This window comes from Dioscorea cayenensis, chromosome 17, assembly GCF_009730915.1.
Source record: "Dioscorea cayenensis subsp. rotundata cultivar TDr96_F1 chromosome 17, TDr96_F1_v2_PseudoChromosome.rev07_lg8_w22 25.fasta, whole genome shotgun sequence".
Taxonomy (NCBI): domain Eukaryota; kingdom Viridiplantae; phylum Streptophyta; class Magnoliopsida; order Dioscoreales; family Dioscoreaceae; genus Dioscorea; species Dioscorea cayenensis.
In genome coordinates, this window is record NC_052487.1 from 7,191,421 (window position 1) to 7,214,719 (window position 23,299).

Sequence of the window (23,299 nt, forward strand, 5' to 3'; positions counted from 1 at the left end):
ATAAAATTGTTGATTGCAATTATTTATACTTGTGTGGTATTTTGAATATTGGTGATGGCAAGTTTATGACTCGACTACTGCAATAGTGGTCTCCATAGTCCGACCTAATAAGAGGCGGGGTGGTTGACTGGCTGACATAGGTTACTCTTTCAGGGAGCACGGAGAGAACCTAAATTGGTTGTGGGTGGTTACCCCACTAAATTTGAGACACTGGGTGTCACCGCACGAGTGATCTCAGAGGCTTATTATACATCAAATCTATTTATCTATTACGTTCGTGTTATGATGATGTTTATGTAAAAATTGTTGTTGAAGAATGTTTATTCTCTTTTGTAAACATCGTATAACTGTCCTAACCACTTATTGAGTAACTATGTTACTCACCAGCTCTATTTTCAGTTTTTTTTTCAGGTGGTGTTTGATAGAGTTATATCGTGTTAGAGTTTGCACTTGGCTCCATCCATCTATCTTATCATTTCACTAGAGGGTGTTCTAAGGTTAGACATTGTTTTAAGTGGATCCACTAGTGTGTAATAAATGTTTAACTTCGGTATTTTCTTACTATTGTTAGCACTATCGAACCTCTATGTTCTAGTTGACATTTTGTTTCTTGGTGCTATATTTTGAATAGTACACACACATACACATGTATATATATATATATTCAAATATTTTCTCGTGATAGATGTTTACAGGATATTTTTTGCTTTGCATTGCCTCAGGAATGGTGGATGTACATGTCACATACTTAGGGATAATGCGGCGATTGCCACATACTCGGTCAAGGGTCGGGCATGAAAGTTGGTGAGCTCGTGAAGATCCAGCAACACCATTCTGCTCTGACAACCACACTTAGTGCTCTCGTTCGCCTCCGACCATCAACTTCATTCTCGATGGTGATCGACCTCAGCATTGGCATGAGATGCTACCCGGTCGTGCTCACTGACCGAATATATGCTATCCCGATCTTTAACCAAAAGGCACATCTAGAATCTTCTTCTTCACTGCTGGGGATAGAGTGTAGTCTTAGAGGTTATGAAGACCATTGATTGACTCGTGACAATCTAGCGACACCATTTTGCTTCAACAACCACACTCAATACTCTCGTTCATCTCCAGCCATTATCTTTATTCCCAATGGATATCGACCTCAGGATTGGCATGAGATGCTACCCGATCCTACTCACTGACGGCAATCGGCTATCCATATCTTTGACCAAAGGCCTTACAGATTTATCATTCCAATAAGCTGCTCTGTTTCCTCAAGTCATCCACGGGTCATGCACAAGATACCAGCATTTGTCAAAGGAAAAGGTAAACTCCCTAGTGTTGATGCCGATGGTCGCTCGGCTACCACTGAGTTTCCAAAGGTTACCGGTGCTCGGTAACCCAGAGTTTAGTCATCGAGGATGCTCGGTGTGGATCTCCAAAAGACCTTTGGTCTTTCCCCGAACAGCTTCACGACTAGCGGTCCTTCGCAGCCACCACCTACAGCTGTGTCAATGGTCGTACATTGATCGGCGTACCTCACTGTCAAGCCAGGAGTGGATGTTAAAGGTGATGCATTACGTTCTTCTTCGCCAAAACCCGCGCACGATGTATTCCATTGCAAATGCCTATCTCGATACACCGCTTCAACGGATGTGCATGTTGGTGAATCTCGATCGTGAGACACTTCAGGATTAAATTCAACAAATCAATCACAAGGCAAAGACAGTACTACTGGTGAGTCTCAATTGCAAGGTACGGCTGAGATTACCCTCTAAGCTCAATCCTGAGGAGAAAGGGAGAGATTTCATGTGATGTCGCGTTCCAAATCTTGAGATACAACTTACTCTCCTTCTCGATCTACAGGCAGCGCTATAGTGTTGGCTAAGCGCTCTTTGGATGAGGAGAATGGGCTAGCCCAAGTGGATTTTGCTCCACTCAAAGCCCTACTATCTGCCCAGCCCATGCAGAAGCCCATCTTATTGATCCATTGCTTGCTAGGCCATTAGTGGGCTCTATTCAGGGCCTGCTTTACAGGATTGAACCCTTTTCTATGCATTCTCAAGCAGACAATGAGCTCAGGCACCCTCACGATCTTGCCCTAGTACCCTTTGATCATTTCTCCGACCAAGATCAGTCTGATGAGGTCCTTCCTAATTTATTTAAGGGAACATCCAGGCCTTCTCAGGGTATCTCCATTCCCCCAGGCTTCATGTGGCATCCTATCCTGGGAAATTGGTCTTTGGTTCCCAAGGCCAATATCTTCTATTTGACTCCTTCCCCCCCAGATCCCAGCTGTCCTTTTCCTGAGAAAGCTGAGGTAGACCAGATCGAGGATTCCCTTTCGGAGGATCCTCTTATGGAGGAGTCTATTTTAGCAGAAGTCACTTAGGTAGGATTTGGTAGCGTGGCCCAAACGCTTATGGAATTTGAAGTGTCTATCCAAGGGCTGGAGGAGAGCATTCCACCACCAGTGTCTACTTGTTATAGCTTCAGATAGAAAAAACCTTCTTCCAAATGGAATGAAGATGCAAGTTTTTTGGCTCAGCCTCCACACTCCTCAAAGAAGAAAGGTATCTCTCCTAAAGGTACACCAACTTACCCTCTCTTAATTTCTGCTAAGTCAGATTCTCAGTTGGAACAATATTGTTTAGCATGCAGAAATGATCTTGATGTTATTGATAACAACAAATGCTCTTGTTTTGAATTCATTAGACAACTAGAATAATCGAGAGTTGGCCATTCAAAGGCTAAGCTAGGTCCTTCGGGATCCCGTTAGGTTGTGGTTGTTTACAATAAAACATTATTGCCATGTTTGGATTGAGGGCCAGCTAGGGAAAGTAAAGTAAAGGTAGGGTTTTGGAGGAGCAGAGTCAGCCCTTCTCTTGTTTGGATAGATTTTTTAATTTCACATAGGGAAAGGAAGGGTTAACTTTGGCACTCCGAAACCCTCCGAAATTTCACTTTTCCTAGCCCCCCGATTTGGGGTGCCTGGGGAGGGAGAACCTCCTAAAAATTTTAATTTTTTTAAAAGACCTTAATACCCTTCATTTTTATATTAATTACATAATGCCACTTCATAAGCTTATTCTTTTATTTTTTTCAATCTAATTTTATTTTAATCAAGCATTCACATGACACTCATCACAGATACTTATTTTATGTATTTTTTTATTTTCTTATTTGTTTATTTTTTTATTTATGTTGTCTTTTTTATTTGTCAATTCATTCTTAGAAGAATTTATCTCAATAGAATTCTTTGATATTCCAATTTTATTCAAAGTACAAAGAAAATTTTGGTAAAAAAAAAATTAAAATTTTCTTTGAGTGACAAAAAAAACTAATAATTATCTAATTCAACAGAATTATTATGCTATGAATTAAAATATTAGAATAGATTTACTAAAAATATGATAAAGTGATCTTGTGATGATCCAGTAGAGCTGTAGGAGAAATTGATCTTTAAATAATGTATGATATACTTCTAAAGAAAAAATAAATTGTGGTATTTGAGAAGAGGCAAATTAAAGTATATTATTTGGATAAAATCCACATGATTAAAGTTGAATCATTTTTTAATAATCATTGAAATTGAACTTATCATTAAAAAAAAATGAACATTATTAAGTTGAATTTAAATTTGTGATTAATTGTATCCAACTATCAACAATGAATTTGTTCTTTGAGATAAAACCCTTATCTTATTACAATATGTTAACGAGGAAAAAAATATATAAAGCTTTTAGATATTCCTATTAAAGATTATCTAATAAATTTGATTAGAATTTTTTAAGTATAATGCTATGTTTGGATTGAGGGCCTTCGAGGGAAAGTAAAGAGAAGGTTTTGGAGGGTCAAAGTAAGCCCTTCCCTCGTTTAGATAGATATTTTTAATTTAACGAAGGAAAAGGAAGTGTTAACTTTGATACTCCAAAACTCCACTTTTTCTGGCCCTTTGATTTGCCATGCCGAGGGAAGGAGAACCTCTAAAAGTTTTAAAATGTTTTAAAAGACCTTAGTACCCTTAATTTTTTAAATTAATTTTTTTAAACGCCACTTTATAAGTTTCTTCTTTCACTTTTTCAATCTAATTTTATTTTAATCAACTATTCATATGACACCCATTGCAGACCCTTGTTTTTATGTATTTCTTTTTTGTTTGCTTATTTGTTTATTTGTTTGTTTATATTGTATTTTTTTTTTTTTATTATTTGTCAATTCATCCTTAGAAAAATTTATCTCAATAGAATTCCTTACTATCCAAATTTTATTCGAAGTACAAATAAAATTAAAATTGTCTTTGAGTGAGAAAAAAACTAATAATTATCTAATTCAACATGATTATTATGCTATGAATTAAAATATTAGAATAGGTTTACTAACAATATGATAAAGTGATCTTGTGATGATTAAATAAAGCTGTAGGAGGAATTGGTCTTTAAATAATGTATGATATATTTTCAAAGGAAAAATAAATGGTGGTATTTGAGAAAAGACAAAATTAAAATATAAAAATCAAAATCAAAATAATAATGATAATTATAATTATAATAATTATAATATTTATTTAAAAAATTTAAAGTGTGAATTTATTTGAGATATTTATTATGCATGTGTTTAAATAGAAATAAGTAATTTGTTATTTAATAATAAAAGTATAATTGGTAAATCATATTATTATAGGGTTTTTTTCTTTTCTTTTCTTTCTCTTCCTTAACCAAACAAGATTTATTAGAAAACCCTCCTTTCCTTTACCTCTATAAAATTTGTCTATTCAAACAAAGGTTTCCTTTCCTTTCCTTTCCTTTCCCTCCCCTTACTTTCCTTTCTACTTTTTGAATCCAATCACTATATAAATATTTTGATTTCCAAACAAAGTTTATGATTACAAAAATAGCTAGCCATTGTTGAAAGGAGTCCAAATATCTTCACTTGGACAGAATTTTATACATCTCATTGCTAATACAATAGAATGAAAATTTAATTTGTTTGTACTTAATGCTAATTTATCTAAGTTACCTTAAACTCTATTACGAGTTAGCCATATTGAAGAGTGTTTTTTTCCAATTTATTTATTGAACATATGAATAAAATTCTGAAATATAATATAAATTATGTTGTAGTAATTAAGAAAATTGGCCGGGTTCATGAAGAGTTAAAAGCAGTTTTGTACAATATTGATGGAAGGAGGGTTAAATGTGGCTCTTGCTCATTGGAACTCAAAGCCTAAAGATGTTATTTGTAAAGGGAAGAAAGTGGAAGATTGTGTTTGGTCAAAGGGATGCAAGTTAGTGGGTGATCATGCTAAGGTTAATTTGGAGTTTTAGGAAGGTCGAGGAGAATGAAAGAATGAAGTTGTTGTGTCTTCTTATTGCGACAGATTTCTTGTCTCATGAGAGACTTTATGTAATGAAAGAGGACGGGATGATACCAAAAAAAAAAATTCTCCAGTATTTTAATTAGTTACTTTTTCATTTTTTATGTTAAGAGCATAAGTAATTTTTATACGGTAAATAAATATTCTATTCTCTCCAATAATATTTACATGTCCACTTTAACTGATTCACACTCATTAAGAAATTATGTTAAATTATTTAATGATTTTAAATTCATAAAAAAAATTTATATAAAATTTTCAAAATTACCTTCATTTTAAAAACTATTTAAATTCCATTAATTTCTCGCTCTACTCTAATTATATTTTTTTATTCCCTCTTAAAATAGTTTTTTAATTTTTCAAAAAAATATTGAAAAATATATAAATATATTTGAAGATAAAGGGTATACTTAGGGGAAAAAAACTATTTAATATTTCATAAATTTTCTAAATACATATATAAAAAAAATTGAAAAACTTGTCAAAAAAGACATAAATAAGACCGAAAGGAATAACATAATTACATATATATATATATATTAGCTAATTAATTAATTAAACAAGTAAAGCCACCAAATTAGATTGAAAATGGTTATCAAGAGAAAACAACCAACCGTATGAATGCTGAAAGTGATAAAACAAGGAAAATGGAGTCAAGTGTCAACCATGCTTCTTTGGAGACAAAACCTTCACAATTTCTAACAGAAAAAGAGAACCAAAGCCCAGTTTCTGTTCCACAATGATCATATGCCCAACTTCATTGTTTCACGATTGATGGAACATGATATCATTGCTGCAAACTTGGTTGACATCGAGGATCATCAGAAGAACAAGAAGTGGCTGAAGAAATTCAAGTTGGTGATTATGTTCAGGTTTGGAGCACATGGGTAGGTTAAAAAGCAAAAGGTTAGGAAAAACGATCATGCCGATATAAGCTCTCCATATGTATCTTGGTACACACTCTTCACTCACAAATCAAGCCTGCAAACAAATACATGCACATACAAATTGGGAAAAAAAAAAACAAACAAACAGAAAAATCTTGTGTCATTTTTTGTTATTTTTTATGATCAGCAGTTTTGCATGCTTTGTCCCTTTCAATGATAGGTTTTGGTCACAGAGCTTCACCAATCTAAATTTCAGTGTCACAACAGCTAATCAGCAATTCTGAAACCATTCTTCGAGCAAAGGGAATATAACTTAGACTGTACCTGAGAGATCCAAATAATTTAAATCAGCAAGCATTTATCATTTTTTAGATGTCCAGAACATTCATACCAAAAGAAGGTAACCAGAAAAAATAGACAAAAGGAAAGCATGCGAAAAGAAGCTTTGTATTTTATACCATCTGAATCATTTAATGGTAATAGAATTGCCACAATTCTTGATAAAAAAACAAAATCTTGTTTTTATAGATTCTTACCATCTATATCATGTCTTATGAACAGTTGATGAATTAAATCCAACGCATGATTAAAAATGAAATGCAAACAAGAAGCCTGCAAGTCTGACACTTATTTATCACTACATAGATTAGCAAATATAGAGCACCTTAGTAAATGGTTTTGTCTTCAAGGTGTATTTTGATTATAAGAATACTAGTTCTTTTAGTTGAGCAGATGACATTTGTATCATGAAAATGATGTCATAATTGACTGAAGGAATTGTACAATTGCATAAATATTAGCATAACTTTTGAAATATATAAAAAGCCATTCAGATTGTACACCTTCTTTTAATTTCAGATGTTAACGTTTCCTCAAGATAGGTGTTATGAAGGAAAGTACAAAAGTACAGAGAAAATTGATGAGAGACATACATGCACAGGAAACAACATAAAACTTTCAAAGAGAAGTATCCATATCAGCAAATTAGTAATAGTTTAAAAAAAGTTATCCATAGCAGCATCATGGAGACCAAAGTTACATTGCTATGGTTTGGTTAATAAGTACAACAATTCTCGAGTTAAAATTAGCAGGCTGCCTAGGTGAGTATACCTAAATTTAGGTAGCATAAGAAGCATCTTAACTTGGTTATCCTGTTACTTGAGATAAACATCCAAGGACAGCATATATGTTTTGAATTTGATATATGTCTTAGGCTACAGCTCTTTGAGGTACACCACTCTTGATAAGTAACAAGAAGAAGACACTGAACCTCTCCACTTCCAAATCAGGGATCATATATAATGCAATGAATTCAGTTCTTACCTATGTTTGCCTAGTAGAACAAATATCTGAAAAGAAAGAATAAACTGAACCTCTAGATATTTGAACAGCAAATTGAAAGGGTCTGGATTATTAGTGAAGCCTTTCCCCATAAGAATACCCACATATAATTTATCAAAGCAGGAAAATTAGTACAAATGATGGTGTCAATGAAGAAAAACTACAAAGGTTGAAAGTGCTTTTCTAAGCAATCTATCCAGCTTTCATCAGACATATCAGCACTGATTAATTTGCTAATAAGTAGGTTCAGAATACCAAGAGAAATGGCATTTTATCCACACATCTACTCACTTCAAGTCTCTTTCCTGAGAATTTGATTAAGAAACTGTGTAGTTGAACACTACCGAATCATATGAATTTGAACTATTAAGATGTTTAGCACAAGCAAAAGTGAGAAAAGATACAGCATATTAACAAGAGAAACAACTATATTTTTACTGAGCATTCTTAGATAGCAGTCAAAAAGAGTATTGATTCAGTGAAATAGTAAAGACAAGTCCTTTAAGGAAAATTGACAGAAGCCAAAACCTTATAAAGAGTGATAAGAAGTCCTGAGTTGAAAACATCATATACAATAATGTTCACTAAAATGTTACCTCCAATGATCTCACAAAATTCGAAGTCATAATGTTCACTACAATGATTTCATAAATTTCAAGTAGTGATGTCTTGATGGAGGGAAGCACGCCAGGAATGCCATGCATTCCATTGATTTGTAGAATGGCAATTTAAGTACTGTGGAATAATCTGTAAAGACCTCCAAAATAATCATTTGAGGTTTCACATAGGAGGCCTGAGAGAGATAATCTCTCAGGCTTGTTGTGAATATTTTACCTATTGCTGAAATCTAATTGTTTCATGTTCTACAGAAACGATTAATATCTATAGCACCATTCATTGTTGTTTGCAAGTATCACAGTAACTAAAGGATGATAGCTTATTAATCTAACGCATAAACATAAGCATTTCATCAAATGAATGGGTTTACCAAATGAGAGCACAGATTTCAACAATGATTGCAATCATTGTCAGCACTTTGTTATGAACCTGCCCAAAAAGAATATATATGATATAGTATAAACACATATAAGTCTCACTCAATGAAACAAGCAAAAAAGGCCTTGTGGCACATATAATTGGATGATGGAAATAATCTGTTTGAAACATCATGAAGTAGAACTTACCACAAGTGCACATATAAGAGCAAGAATGACACTACCAATATAGATAATCGTTGCATAAACACGGACTGGATCAAGCATCATCCTTGCTTGTTCTACAGGCCCAATGAAGAAGGCTGTGCTGTCACAAACAGATCCAATTTTACCATATCAAATTCACAACAGTATAACATACAAAATCAACTAAACCAAACTCCCTACTTAAGGATTGTTTGAGATAAGGAGTAATTTCTGAGAATGAAAGCAAGACTTGATTAGATCAATCAAATATTCACTCTTTATAGATACTTGATACAATTTATATCAGCTAAGTTGCCTTCATGACTTACCTTCCTACGGCCAGTATGTTCCCAAAACTGAACATTACTGCAAATTTAATGGGCCTGTAGAAAACAATCAGTGACTGCAAAGAAAACAAAAGGCATAAAATCAGCAACCACCCTTACATTTCAAGATCAAGCTAATGACATTAAATAGTGATTAGTAACAACTTTTAGCCATGAAAATTTGGTGAAGCCAAGATTTACACAAAAGCAATCAAGCCATACCAAGTGACAATAGATCCAAATTATCCAACAATCCAAAAGAAAGAAAGAAAGCTCTATGATTGACCATATAATGCCATAGATTTTCTCATCCAAGCGCAATTCAGAACTAACATCCAAAACTCTTAAAAAATTGAAACAAATATTCATCTAAATAAAACAAATATTTGACAAAGAAAAAGAAAAAGGACAAGGGAGTCAACAAGAACTCTCAAGCATTACCAGAAGCATGAAAGCGAAACCAGCAACCAAACACAAAGCAAAGCCATACAATCTCTGAACCAAAACAAACAAACCAAAATCAGAACAAAAGAACAGCCCTCAATCCAAAAAACCATAATCCACAAATCGAGGAAAGAGGACCTGCAAAGGAGAGAGGGAAAAGGATCCACTGGATTCTCCCAACAAGTCCTCTTCTTGCTCTCCTTCCCCAGCCAGTATCAGCAGAGATTGCTGAAACCTTTTGATCCTTTCCATCGACCGAACTCAGGTTTCAGCAAACTCTTGCGACAACGGAGACAATTTCACTTCGAGAGTGAAACCTTTCTTTTCCCTTTTTCGTAAGCTGCTGTGCATTTTTGTTCCCCCAAAACTCACTCCCACTGCAGGAATTTCTGTGGGGTGTTAGAATCTCCGCCCCCACCCAACATAAAGTGCTAACCCGACATTGAGGTTAGTAACCCGATGTCCGGATTACAAAATAAGAATTAGTACCTTTGTAACCCCAATATTGAGATTAAGTATCAAAGTTAACTCTAATGAGGGGTTACACGGTGTATATATATATATATATATTTTTTTAATTTTCTTTTTTTAAAATTGTACTCCATATAAACTTAATTATTTTAAATTAAAGTTCTATTGAACTAAAAAGTTATATTTTACTAAAATATTTTTAATAAATATCAAAAAAATATTTTTTCAAAAAACCAAATATTGGATCAATATTATATTATATTTTTATTGAATTTTTTAAAAAATAAATAATAATTAAAATATATGATTTATTTTTGTTATTGGGGAATCCTCACAAGGAATGGGGAATCTCCGCCCCATGGGGATTCCCTGCGAGGAGCGGGGGTAAGGAGAGTATTCCCCATCCTCGTCGGGGCGCCCCACTAGGTGGAAAATGGTTTCCCCCTATTTTTCGCACCACAGAGAGTTATTTCAGAGAATCCCCGTCTCGTCAGGGCATGTCCCCATAGGGAACGGGAATTCCCTGCCCCACTTGCATCTCTACAGTCTAACATCCTCAAATTCTCTAAACATGATAAAATCCTCATATCTTTAAAAAAAATATTTTAAAAAAAAATTATTTTTAAATATAAATTCATATAAAATTATTAAATTATCTTTACTTTATTAATCGACAAATTAAAAAGGTTATGAGCTCGTCCTTCGCACCAATGCTCCTGTGGTCGGGCGTGAACTTAGTCTGTGTTTGCGAGCATGTGCCTAAATGTGAAGAGGTTAAGCTTCGACGTAGGTGAGGTAAAAATATTTTTTATATTATAAAAAATTACTAAGATAATAAGTGTTAAAAAAAAAAGTAATGCTATTTAGACCAAATTAGTTGTTCGAATGATGTGGATGCCAAGTTGGCATCCATGTCAGCATTCACGTCATTCTTTGTCTATCTTTGCAATATTTTAAAATAATTACCAACATATCCCTATATTACATAATAAATAAATAACAAAATTTATATATTCATGGCTAAGAATGAGCCACGTCTTATTTCCGAGATAGTTACCACCGAACCGAGTCCACTGAATTATTTTTCAAACTTTTTCTAAACCTTAATACACTTAAATCTTAAACCCAAGTATTATAAATCTTATACCCAAAATTTAAAAAACTTAAACCCTAAATTTTAAGCCCTAAGGCCTAAACTTTAAATCCTAAACCCTAAACTCTAAAAGGTAGTTTACAATTTACAATTTAGGGAGGGGGCTTTCAGTTTATTGTTTACACTAAGATTTTTTTATAAAAACAAAAAATAAAAAATGATGTAGATGCTGACATAAATGCCAACTTGACATCCACATCATTCGGATTACCAATTTGACCTATCAATTAGGTCTAAATATCATTATTGTAAAAAAAATAAAGGATAGAAAAAATGTGAAAAAATGTCGAAAGGGTTGGTTTGGAAAAGTTAGAAACCTAATAAATATTACCTCTCTCTATATATACATATACATATATATATATATATTATATATATATAACACTAGTATATATGATGGCCAGGGCTTTGCGGATTTCAATATATTATAAAAAATTGCTTCTGGGGAACCAATAGCATACCGTCTTATGATTTCAAGTTCTATGCTTACTTATAATTCAATTTGATAAAATAAACTAATAAAAAAAAAAGAATGAAACAATAGGTAGGAAGCAACAGTGGATACTTAATTAATTTTATTAATAACATGAAAATATTTATTTCTTAAATAAAATAAACTATTTAAAGATATTCATTTAATAATTAATTAATAATATTCATATTTGCACATGAATCAAATAATTTTTAATAATCAAATGAGTTTCGAATATTTCAAAAACAACATTTAACTCATTAATACTCTGTATTATACAGAGAATATAATAGTAAGTATAGCACAAAGAAATAAAAGTCACACATTTAAGATCGATTTGTTCATATATAAATAAACCACAACAAAATCTAGCTCTTCTTCACATTCAAATCAAGCACCAAAGAAGAACCATTTGCGGCCAATTTGGCATCTTGAGCTTCCTCTACTACACTATTTTGGTAAGGTTGGACAGCCGAGTTGTGAGCCCTCTTGATACCATCAAGAGAGATCTCTTTCCCTAATTTTGGCCTTGAAATCACATAGTTAACTCATATTTTCCATCAAGCCAGAAAGAGTTTAAGTTTGAGTCTGTTACCTAAGCACTGGTAGTTTCTAAGTTTCTAGTTTTATTCATGTCAAAAGTTAGACTTTCCTGAGCTTTCTATGGCATTGCATGCACATACTTCCCTTGTACTTCAATTCTCATTTGCAGTTTCTTTTAGACCTATAGAGAAACAAATCATTAATCCTAGTGCCTACTAAAAATCTAGAATCAAAATGTTATTTCATATCATAGAATTTACAAAAAAAGAAATCAAGAGAAGAAGTTATGTGCATGCAAGTAAATATCAAAACATCATGAATTGAATTGTCAAATAAAACATGGGAATAAATAGTAGACAATGAATTCTTGTGCCTCGATAGTTTAATTCTCAAGCATAGCTTTATCATGTACATATGTCTAAGGGACTATATTGTACCGTGACACTTGCCTCCAATTGCTCATTTAGTTTCCTCTATACCTCAATATGATATCTTAATTCATCATCAATTGGTATTTTCCTGTAGATTATTATAGAATGTTGGTCGAGTTATACAATTATAATAACAAAAACTATTTGAAGCATGCAAGATCATTAACATGTTATCTTTACTAGTGTATCAAAAAACTGGATTTGAACATATATAAGTAAAACAATCAATACATTTTTTATCATTTTCCTTTGAAAATTCAACAGGTTAATCACAATGCAATGAATGTTGTTAGCAAGCACGGATATACGCTGAGTAGTTTTAATATAGGTAAAATAAAGGATGTGAGGATTAGAGAGAATCTTATCCTTTATTACATTTTTTTAGGATCCCAGTAATTGTAGCAGCTAAAGAAAACTTACGCCCATTTAGATCTTCTTTTTCTTTTTGCTTTGTATTCTCCTAGGACTTATAATATCTCCATCTTTCTAATTCTATTAATTGTAGCCTCTATCTTATTGATAATAGGTAATAAAAAACTTCTCTATCATGATGGGCCTAGCCATTGGAAAATCCTATGCAAGAATTTGTTGTAATACGACTGGAATATGCTCAAGACATTAAAAACTTGACAGGCGCGTTATGGGTGTGTAAATTATGTAAATATATGAGCATGCAAGTATGCACTTAATATTACAATTGGTCCGTTATATTGCAAGTGTATAGGTCATCAAGTAATACCTCGTGGGTGAACACGAAGGTCAGATTTTCCCAGGAATAGCGAGAGGCTGCTATTACTTCATTTTCACTTAATCAAAAGCCTAATCATTTATGCTCTTTCTTTAGTTTACTTATACAACACTATTAAACAATATAATCGGAGATAACATTAAGCACACTTAGAAGGAGTTGGGAGTATGTACTATAAGTATCTTGATTATGCATTAAGTGTCAATCGTGTTCTAGGTTCGAACCGGTGAATTCAAAGGCCTACTAGCCCCAATAGGCCATGACGATTAGATCTAAACCACTAGGAACTTAAGATGGAATCTCTTCCACCCCAGTCGCCTAGGTTTGCTTTAAGTGCATGAATCCCACGAGAAGAGACCAATTAGACCTAAGCCTAAGGGACAATCAATCCCTAATCTAGAAACCTAGCTATGCCTAACCTCTTAGAACATACATACATCTATCATGGCATGGTGTTATCAACATGGGGGCATATCCTCCTCATTCACATCAACATGTAACAATCAATTAAGAACATGCAATGATTACGAAAACTAGAATAATTCATATTAATCAATCAAGATTCATAAATAATAACCGAGAGATCTAGACACACAATTCCCCTCGAATTAGGTTCTTATGGATTATAACAAGCAAAGCATCAAAGCACAAGAGATCACAAGACAAAATAAAGAATAAATAAGCTTTTAATATATTCCTAGACTAACTCTCTCCAATAATTTTTCGAAGGTTGGGGATTAGAGGATCCCAAGATTGTCCGGATGACGTGTGTCACTCATGCCCTCTAATGATGATCTTTGAAGATGCCTGTCACGCGCGATCTTCTCTGATGATGCTCATTAACATACTCTTGAGAAATCTGTCGGAATCCATTGAAATATGGAAGAAACATCATCTTCCACCACTCAGATCTCCAGAAATCCAGCCGTCCTAGATTATTCGGCAAAAGAGTCTCCCTGAATTTAAAGAATATTGGGGTATTTATAGTAATCGGCCTCACCATGGGTGACGTCCATTGTGAGTAAGTTGTTGTTTGGGCTCCAAGTCACGTTCTGGGACTGTCTTTGGGTGTTATGTGCCTTGACAACGGCCTTTATGGCTTTTATGTTACTACAAGTGTGCTCATGCTGCCACGGTTTGATCATGGCAGTGGTAAGTATAGGCAACGGGCATTATGAGTTGCCATAACGCCCGTTGTGAGTCGTAGTGCAGCCTTGATTCATCAACTTGCTTCATTTTACTTCAAAATATCCTCAAATTTGCTTCTTTCTTCCTAAAAAGAAATAAAGGTCGTTGTGAACAAAAGAATAAAATTTCATACTAATGAGATACTAAACAAATACAATTTCATGCTAAATGCAGTGTAAATGTTATAGAAAATGTGATCAGTTTAGCACTTATCAAAAACTCATGGTAAATTACCTACTATGCGCATTGTACAAGTGACATAAACATAATATATATATACATATATACATATATATACATATAATATTCTCTCCTTTGAAGAAAAAGGTAATCACTTGAATCAACCTGCCATTTCTTTTCAAACATGTGAAAACAAAAAAACATAAATCCAATTAGAAAATAATAAGAAAATTTGCAATTTAAAGATATCAAGTAGGCATCATAGAAGAAAGCCAAACATAAGTTAACCAAATCATTTTTTTTTCTTAAAACACAAAAGAAACACACATGTAATGAACAATGGACAAGTGTAGTTATGCAATTAAATTAAGAAAGCTTGAGTTATTTATGTTTTAAGCCTAGAGAAAATACATACAGATAATGGTTAGGAGAAGGAGGAGCAGGATATTAGAAGATGAAAACCGGGTTGAGTACTATTTGGCAGAGGTTGATGCCGGAGACGTTTGTAGTGATGAAGGCAACAATGGCCACAGTAAAGTAAATCTAATTTATAATTTTAAAAATCAATAATATAAAAAATAAAAAAAATACATGAATAGCACCGAATCCAAGAATTGATATCAATATTGATATGGGTATCACAAAATCCAAAGTTTTATTATAGTGTTTTTGTTTTCTTTGTATCACATTCACTCTTGCTTGGATGGTAGGTATGATAAATGAGTACAATCACAGTTGGTTGTTATTGTTAATTCGACATTGTTATTCCTTTTATTGCTTCCATCATTATTGACATGAATATTATATTATTATATTATTATATATACATTTTTTTGATATATTTATTTTTGGGAAAGCAATTATTGGAGCAAACTATTCCTTTTGTCACAAATAATGAAAATCTCTACCATATGCTAATTGTTTCCATGGCTATAATTTAGATTACGATAATGATGATGATAATATTGTCACGCCCCAGACCCGACTAAGCAGAACCCAACACTCGCACAAATGGCCGCATTCCCATAGGGCTTAGACCCGACGGGCTTCTAAGGCCTCAAAACCTGTCTCAAAGCAGAAATACAAACAAACTACTGAAATACAAATTTATTTAATACAAAAAATAGAACACAAATAAAGGGGACATGAATCCAAAATACAACATACAAGGTTTTAGGGTTCATAAAAATAAATTAAAAACTAAAGCAGCAAGGGTGACACAACTATAGGGAGCCTGCTAGCTAGAGACTTTGCCAATCTACTACTTATCTGAAAAAGGTTTAACAACAACCACATGAGCTCACTAGCCCATTAAGTAATCCACTAAAAAAGTACATATGAATTTGAGTTCCAAATAATAATTTAGACAAAATAAGGAGTATAATATTCTAATAAAGGAATATTTCCGAATACGTCATTCACCAAAATTTAACTTAGAAATACGATCTTAGAAATATAGAAATTTCAAGGCAGGATTTTTTTTTTAAAAAAAAAATTTGTCTCCAAATTTACTATGAGTGTCAAAGGTTATTTATTTACATTCGGTGACCCGAGACTGAATATCAGATGACCGTTATTATTTTCTATCAACAAGGTCAGTGTTTAACTATCACAGGCAGGGTTAAGCATTGCTCATTTGGAGACAATAATATTTAAATGCCGGAATAAATACTGAACTGAAGCTCAGAGTTATTTAAATGCCACATTTACTTCATATCAAACCTTTTTATTACTTGTGAACCCAAAATCTTCTATAAACTTTCACACTTAGGTCTTTAAGCTTTTCACTTGGGTTTCTCAACAAAATTGCTCTGTAGGAAAATCTTATTGCAACTATGATAATACCCTGAATAAAATTCCTTACAGGTTTCCAAAGGTTCAGGGTACTACAATCCTTCCCCCTTAAGAAAATTTTGTCCTCGAAATTTTCTCAGCAGGCATCGATCTGACATTACTGAATTCACTTACTTGTTGCAACACCTATTCTCTTGTTCCAAATCTGCTCAACAATACACAAAAATCCTCTAAAAGTATAATCAGGTATTTGCTGACAGTCAAAGTGAAGATGATATCTCTTATATGGTGTTGTACACAATATACAACACTTTTCTGTTATACTACTCTGACTTCCTTACTTCCAGCACTCGGACAATAAAACAATATTGCAACTTTTCACAATCCAGGAGAAAAGTAACTTCTTATTCACAAGGTAGAAATACAGCATACTAAAGATATACAGATGGAAGACAAACATCTTAAGCACACAAGCGATAATACAAATAGGTTATTCCACTATTCACAAGTCCTCATACAACTACTGAATCTCACCCTTGTCTACGGTAGCAACGTAACCTTTCTCTGTTCCATTGCTCAACCGCTGCACCATAGTTAAGAATTGCATGGGCATCATCATATGCCGTTGCAAACTCCTCAAGAATTCCATACCTCCTTCTCAATTCTAGCATGTGTGTCTCGTTGAGGTAAAAACTTTCCATGTAAATATTCCTCAGTTCAGAAGCAACTATAGAGCTAAAATCTCTGGTATTCATGGTCACCACATAATGAGCCCATGGGACATAAACATCAGTCATTGCTTGCTCATGATTACCAAGCGCAGTAGTAGAACTAGAAGATGCTGAGGCAACAAGAGTAGATCTAGAGGATACTTGAGCGTCAGTATGGGTTCCCATCTCTTCTACCCTTTTCCGCTCATTCTCTCTCTTCCTCTGCTCCTCCTCTTCTATTCTATGCTCTTCTTCCTTTCTCTACTGCTCCTCCAAAAAGTATCTCTCCACTATTTCTCTATTAGACATTGGAGGAGGCCCACGTCTTAGTCGTCTCACTCACCTTGGTTCCATTACTCGAAAATCTTTAAGACACTTACTATTCCACTGATGAAACATGAAGGTATGATCTTATCCTCTATTTAAACACAACTAAACCACACTTAGAGGAGCTGGTTATAGTCCGTCCAAAGTCTAACAAATCAAAGCTCGAATCAATGTCACATCATGACACACCTTTTAAGAAACAACAGAAATGTGATGAAGAAGACTGGTTACCCACGTGCTAAACCCCATATCTTAAGCACGGGTATGTCCAAAGCACCTTTCAAATCACACTACAAATCATTATACGCCAGTCAATAAGGAGTATGCCAAACACCCTCTTTGGCATCTTCAAATTAACTTATTTTGAATAAAACCAATTCCGACAAATTTCTCAACATGTGATTCTGATCTCAGTGCCATGCTCAATTCTCTTCCTTAAATGTCAAACTCTAGTATTAGACCTTGTTTGTAATATGCAACCTAGGTTTAACCCGATTAGTGACTCTCAATAATTTCTACTAGGCCCTTACCTTATGGTCTATTCACTCCTAAACCTCTAAGCTTAGACTTTGACTTTTACACTTAGGCTCAGATCACAACCCGTGATCTCTACCAACCAGGGATATCTCAACCTACAGCTTTGATTCCAAAAGATGTCACACCCACCTCTTTTACCGAGGTAAATGTGGCACCCATCAGTTAAAAATCCATTTTAACTGGAAAACTGATACTCCTTCTAAAACAAAATCAGACTTACAAACATAACTGTCAACTTTACACCAACTACAAGTTCAAATATATGAATACAAGACACATAATTACTCCCAACATGCGGGTACAACTGCTAAAAAATCATGACACCAACAATAGAAAGAAAAGGGGCCCACTGTAACCTTGAACTCAACCTTGACTGGCTCTATACTCGCACAGGCAATCTAGTAGGGTCCTACTCTTGCAACTGTAACACATTTCAGTTGGTCGATAGTGGCTCAATAATTTCAAATAATTAAATATAACATATATAAAGAATATAAAGATCAATTTTTCAAATAATTTCTCAACTTTCCCAAATACCAAATTTTTGGCAAAATACAACTTTTAAGAGCTTTTAAAACATAAATTCATCACGAATCATCATCAAATCAATTTTCCAAAGAAATATAAATTTTTGTGATAAACAGTCCTCCTAAGAGCGACAGCTGGGCTTCACCCCCTCATCACAATCTAAAATAACATGTTTTGCATGACTGAACTGTAAAACTGATCTCAAATCATTAGCCTAAAAACACTCCTCGACTTAGCCGCCTTCGTGACTAGGTTGAGAGCCATCAGGTCTTCATAACCATGATATTGGATATTGAGATCCCCATGCGGTGACCCCGGGATTCTCAACAGAACTAAACCCCGATAATGGCTCTACGCACCTCTTGACCAGGGGTAAACTCAGGGTTGATCACGCCGCTTCCCATCAAGCTGGACCGTGGGACCCTCACTGCAGCATCGGACCAAAGTGCATAGTCACCATCAAAATCTATGAAAGCTTCACAGTACAATACATGCATAATACCCATAAAGTCCAAATCCATAATATCATTTATATACCAGGAATGAAAACCAATTCCACAAGCATTGACGGTAAAACATTTTAATATGCACACATAGTTTCACAAATCATCTCAAAGTAAAGGTACACATAACCATTAAAATAAATACCTGAAATGAATAATTAGAACATATATACATGCATTCTCTATAGTCAAAAGTACATATAATTGTACAGAACCAGATGTATCAATACAATTGTTATTGCACAACAACGGCAAATCAATATAAGTATATAAATTATTAAACATAATAAAATGAAATAATTAAACAATTATTTCAAAATACTAGCCATTAAGCACGTGTTTTAAAATAGTAGCAATTAACCAATTATTTTAAAATAGTAGCCACTACCAACTCACCTGGTCTCCCTTGGGTTTCTCACTAAACCTGAAACTCTGTCCCAAGCCTGAACCCCATCTAACAAGATAATGGAATAAAATAAATAAAAAGCAGGCTTATGAAGAAATTGAACCCAAAAGAAAATACAAAAAACCAATAACTGACTCTCTAATTGGGCCAACTCACTCCAATTGGATCAAACCCGACCTTACATAATCAAACTAGTCTCCAATTACACAACCAACTCAATTTGGCCTAAACCCTTCTGAACCAACTTGAACCAACCTCATTTTTACTGAACCAAGTTCAATTTAATTAACCAACATTGAACCAATTCCAATTTTTATACAAAATCTTTTGAACTAGCTTGGTTCAATTGAACCCAATTCTCCTTCAACTGGTTATCCCAAAGTCATTAGCCCAAAATTTTAACCAAGCCGAAATCAATCTCAACCAACATAATCCCAAATTCAACCCAACTCAATTACACATTGAGTCCAAATCAAATCAATCCTCAATTGGTTGCACCAAACCAATTCTTTACTCCCATTCAAACCCAAATGAACCCAACCTACTTCAACTTAGGTGATTGATAAGTGCTTGTGTATTAGTAATATGAAGTATTTTTTTTCTTGCGTTGAGCATTACTTTTATCAGGTTTTAGTGCTCATACATGTGTATTTGTGTTATTTTGGTGCATGTAGGGTTGTGGAGCAAATATATAAGAAAGAAGATAATGTAGATCTTGAATGCATTATTTGATGAAATCTTGAAAGGAACAAATGTGAAGACACAAGTTGGGCTCAAAGATACGAGAATGTATACCAACCTCCATGTATTCAAGCAATTACAATAAGTTGGAGGGGCACGAAGGCAGTCACATTTCCGTATTTCGACTTGTGCAATGATATCAAGATCTTTACCAATGAGGCTTTTTATTGAAGAAGCGACGCGATCTACGGTATAAACGTTTGCCCGTTTATGTTGCCTCGATGAAAAGTGTGAATCAGGAGTGTTTTTGGCTGGGTACTGCAACAGGCATTGTAGTAAATCACTGTAGCAATTACTGTTCCCAGCCCGCAGAAAATCAGAATTCCAAAGAATCAACAGGGGCCTGTGGAACATCCACAGGGCCGTTTGGATGCCCGATTTCAGACTAATAAAGTCGCGATTTAGCCCAATTTCAGGATTTTTTTCTCATCTTTTCTCCAACTTTTGAGAGGCTTGTGGCTAGGGTTTAGAGAGGTATTGGCAAGGCTTTTGGAGTGGTTCTATGGCTTTGACACCGCGTTTCTCTTGGAAGATAGCTCTTAAGGGAGTTTTCGTCGGCACCGATCCTGCAAGATGTGCCCTAGGCTTGACGAGGGGACCTTTGGAGAGGACGAGGCTACTTCACAAGACCATCGACACGACTACCGAGGGGTTTTCCTATGGATTACTTGTTTTTACTTTAGATTTTACTATTGATTGTATCTTGCTCCATGGAGAGCTAAACCCCTCGGTAGTATTTGTTTCATTAACCTTTTATTATGCTTCCCTTAATTGATGTTTTAATTAAGTTCTAATCTTGAATTCTTGTTGAATGATTTCTCCCTTAGAGTGACACTAGGGTTGAGAGTTCATATTGGTAATCTTCGTGAGTGAGTGACACACCATGAGGGTTAGACAAAGCTAGATTGTATGTAGAGGGTCTAGAGGGTGAGTCGAGAGGTAGCGGAGCATCCCCTTTCCCTTCTGATGTGATTTATCCTACCTCCATTTTCTAGAGTTCTTTGTGGTCACAATAGAGTGAAGTGCTAAAGGATGAACTCCGCTGGGGCTTAGTTGCGCGAGAGACGGAGTGAAGCGTTGAAGTGAACTTTAGTATCTGGGGCTTATTTGTGACTAGGGCCTTTCGCCTTGACCAAAGGGTTAGGTTTACATATAGGAATAGGGTTTATTACTTGGAATCCCTGGAGCGCCTTGCAACTTTGCACAGTGTGAGGTGTTGAGATTGATCAATTTCTCCGGTGGGGCATAGTGTAGAGTTAGTAACGGTTGACCTTAGGTTTGAGACCATGTATCTTAGGATGTCCACGACTCATTAAGCATTAGTTAGGAAGCATAATAGTTGGTTTTGCACTTGAAGCAATAATCATAGGCGGAACAATATCTGGGTACCCTACTTCTTATCGATTGCCTTTCCTCTCACTTATTTGTGCCTCTCTTTCTTATTTCTTTTATTTTGTCTACACAATTATTGTTTCATCTTCGCTTGGTTAAGTAGCAATCTTGGTGTTTTTATTCCCTACTCCTTGTGGATACAATACCCACTCACCTGGGATTTATTACTTCGACAAATCCGTGCACTTGCGGGTCACACGTAAGGGGTATGTCAAGTTTTTGGCGTCGTTGCCGGGGAGTAGGCGTTTAGAGATACTTTGCACTTTGCTATCTTAGCTATTCATTCATTTATTTTATTTCACATCTCCTTATTCTATCATCATTCTGATTTGTTTTTTTTCTTTTGGTGCAGCTCCAGGTTATGACCTGAGGGAACCCTTCGAAATTCATTGAAGGTGATCCTGAACTTGAACATCCACTCAGAAGAAGGGGTAAAGAACTTGTGCAAGAACCATCCAATCAAACTAAAATAGAAGTTGAAGGGCCAGACAATATGGCAGAGCAAAATAAATAATAGAGAACACTTTCTGACTATGCCAGACCCTCAGTTTTGGGCACACAATCTAGTATTGTGCGACCCCTGATTACAGCTCTAAATTTCAAGCCAAAGCTGGCATTCATCCAGATGATTTAGTAGTCAGCTCAGTTTAATGGTTTGGTCGATAAGGATCTAAACAATCACATTGAAAACTTCTTAGAAGTTTGCGACATGCTAAAGATCAACGGAGTTTCAGATGACGCTATCAGATTGAGAGCTTTCCCATTCTCTCTCAAGGGAAGAGCCAAGCAGTGGCTTTATTCTTTACAGAAAGCATCCATCACGACTTGGAATGAGATGGTCGAAGCTTTCCTTGCAAGATACTTCCCTTTGGGAAAGTCGGTAAAGCTTCGTAATGGGATATCATCGTTTGTTCAGATGGAGCTTGAATCCTTGTTTGAGACGTGGGAGCGATTCAAGGATCTCTTGCAGAAGTGTCCACAACACGGATTTCCCGAATGGATGATCATTCAAACTTTTTACAACTGGTTAAATCCAAGTACAAGACAACTTCTAGATGCCGCCACAGGAGGTACAATGGGGAGTAAGACCCCAGATAAAGCCAGACAATTGGTAGAAGAAATGGCCATGAATAGCTACCAATGGAATGCAAGGGTAAGGAAGAAAGTGGCCGGACTTCATGAGATCGATGCGGTTACATCTTTGGCAGCCCAAGTAGAGGCATTGAGCAAGAAATTGGATACATTGACTTCACTGAGGATGGCCGCTATCATGAGTTGTGATGGTTGTGGGGGTTTACATATGCCGTTTGATTGTCCTATTTCGATTGCTACTTCAGCCCCGACTGAATAACTAGACTTTGTGGGCAATTCGGGAAGAGTACAAGGTAATCCTTATAGCAACACCTATAACCAAGGATGGAGGAACCACCCAAATTTCTCATGGAGTAACCAAGGGCAGTAAAAGGCCAAAGCACCACTGGGTTTTCAACAACAACAAGCCCCAAACCTGGAGAATAGAGTTTTAGGATTGGAGACCCGGATGACCGACTTAGAAAAAGTCTTGACCAAATTTATGCAATCATCAGACACACGGTTTCAATCAGTAGAGGCTACACTTCGCAACCACACCG

At 35.0% G+C, this 23,299-nt stretch overlaps 1 protein-coding gene and 1 non-coding gene across 2 annotated transcripts; both read right to left on the bottom strand.

Annotated features, from left to right (window-relative positions):
- Positions 1–5,999: 5,999 nt before the first annotated feature.
- On the bottom strand, positions 6,000–9,944 carry LOC120281424 (vesicle transport protein SFT2B). The gene is made up of 6 exons (XM_039288265.1): positions 9,683–9,944; positions 9,542–9,595; positions 9,104–9,177; positions 8,778–8,895; positions 8,582–8,640; positions 6,000–6,576 (listed from the first exon to the last, which is right to left on the bottom strand). Exons 1-6 carry the CDS (start codon positions 9,794–9,796, stop codon positions 6,498–6,500), a joined length of 498 nt encoding a protein of 165 aa, XP_039144199.1. The 5' UTR covers positions 9,797–9,944; the 3' UTR covers positions 6,000–6,497.
- Positions 9,945–22,551: 12,607 nt separating this feature from the next.
- LOC120281562 lies at positions 22,552–22,658 on the bottom strand. The gene has a single exon (XR_005542699.1). It is a non-coding gene; the product is annotated as a small nucleolar RNA R71 (small nucleolar RNA).
- Between the last annotated feature and the right edge of the window lie 641 nt (positions 22,659–23,299).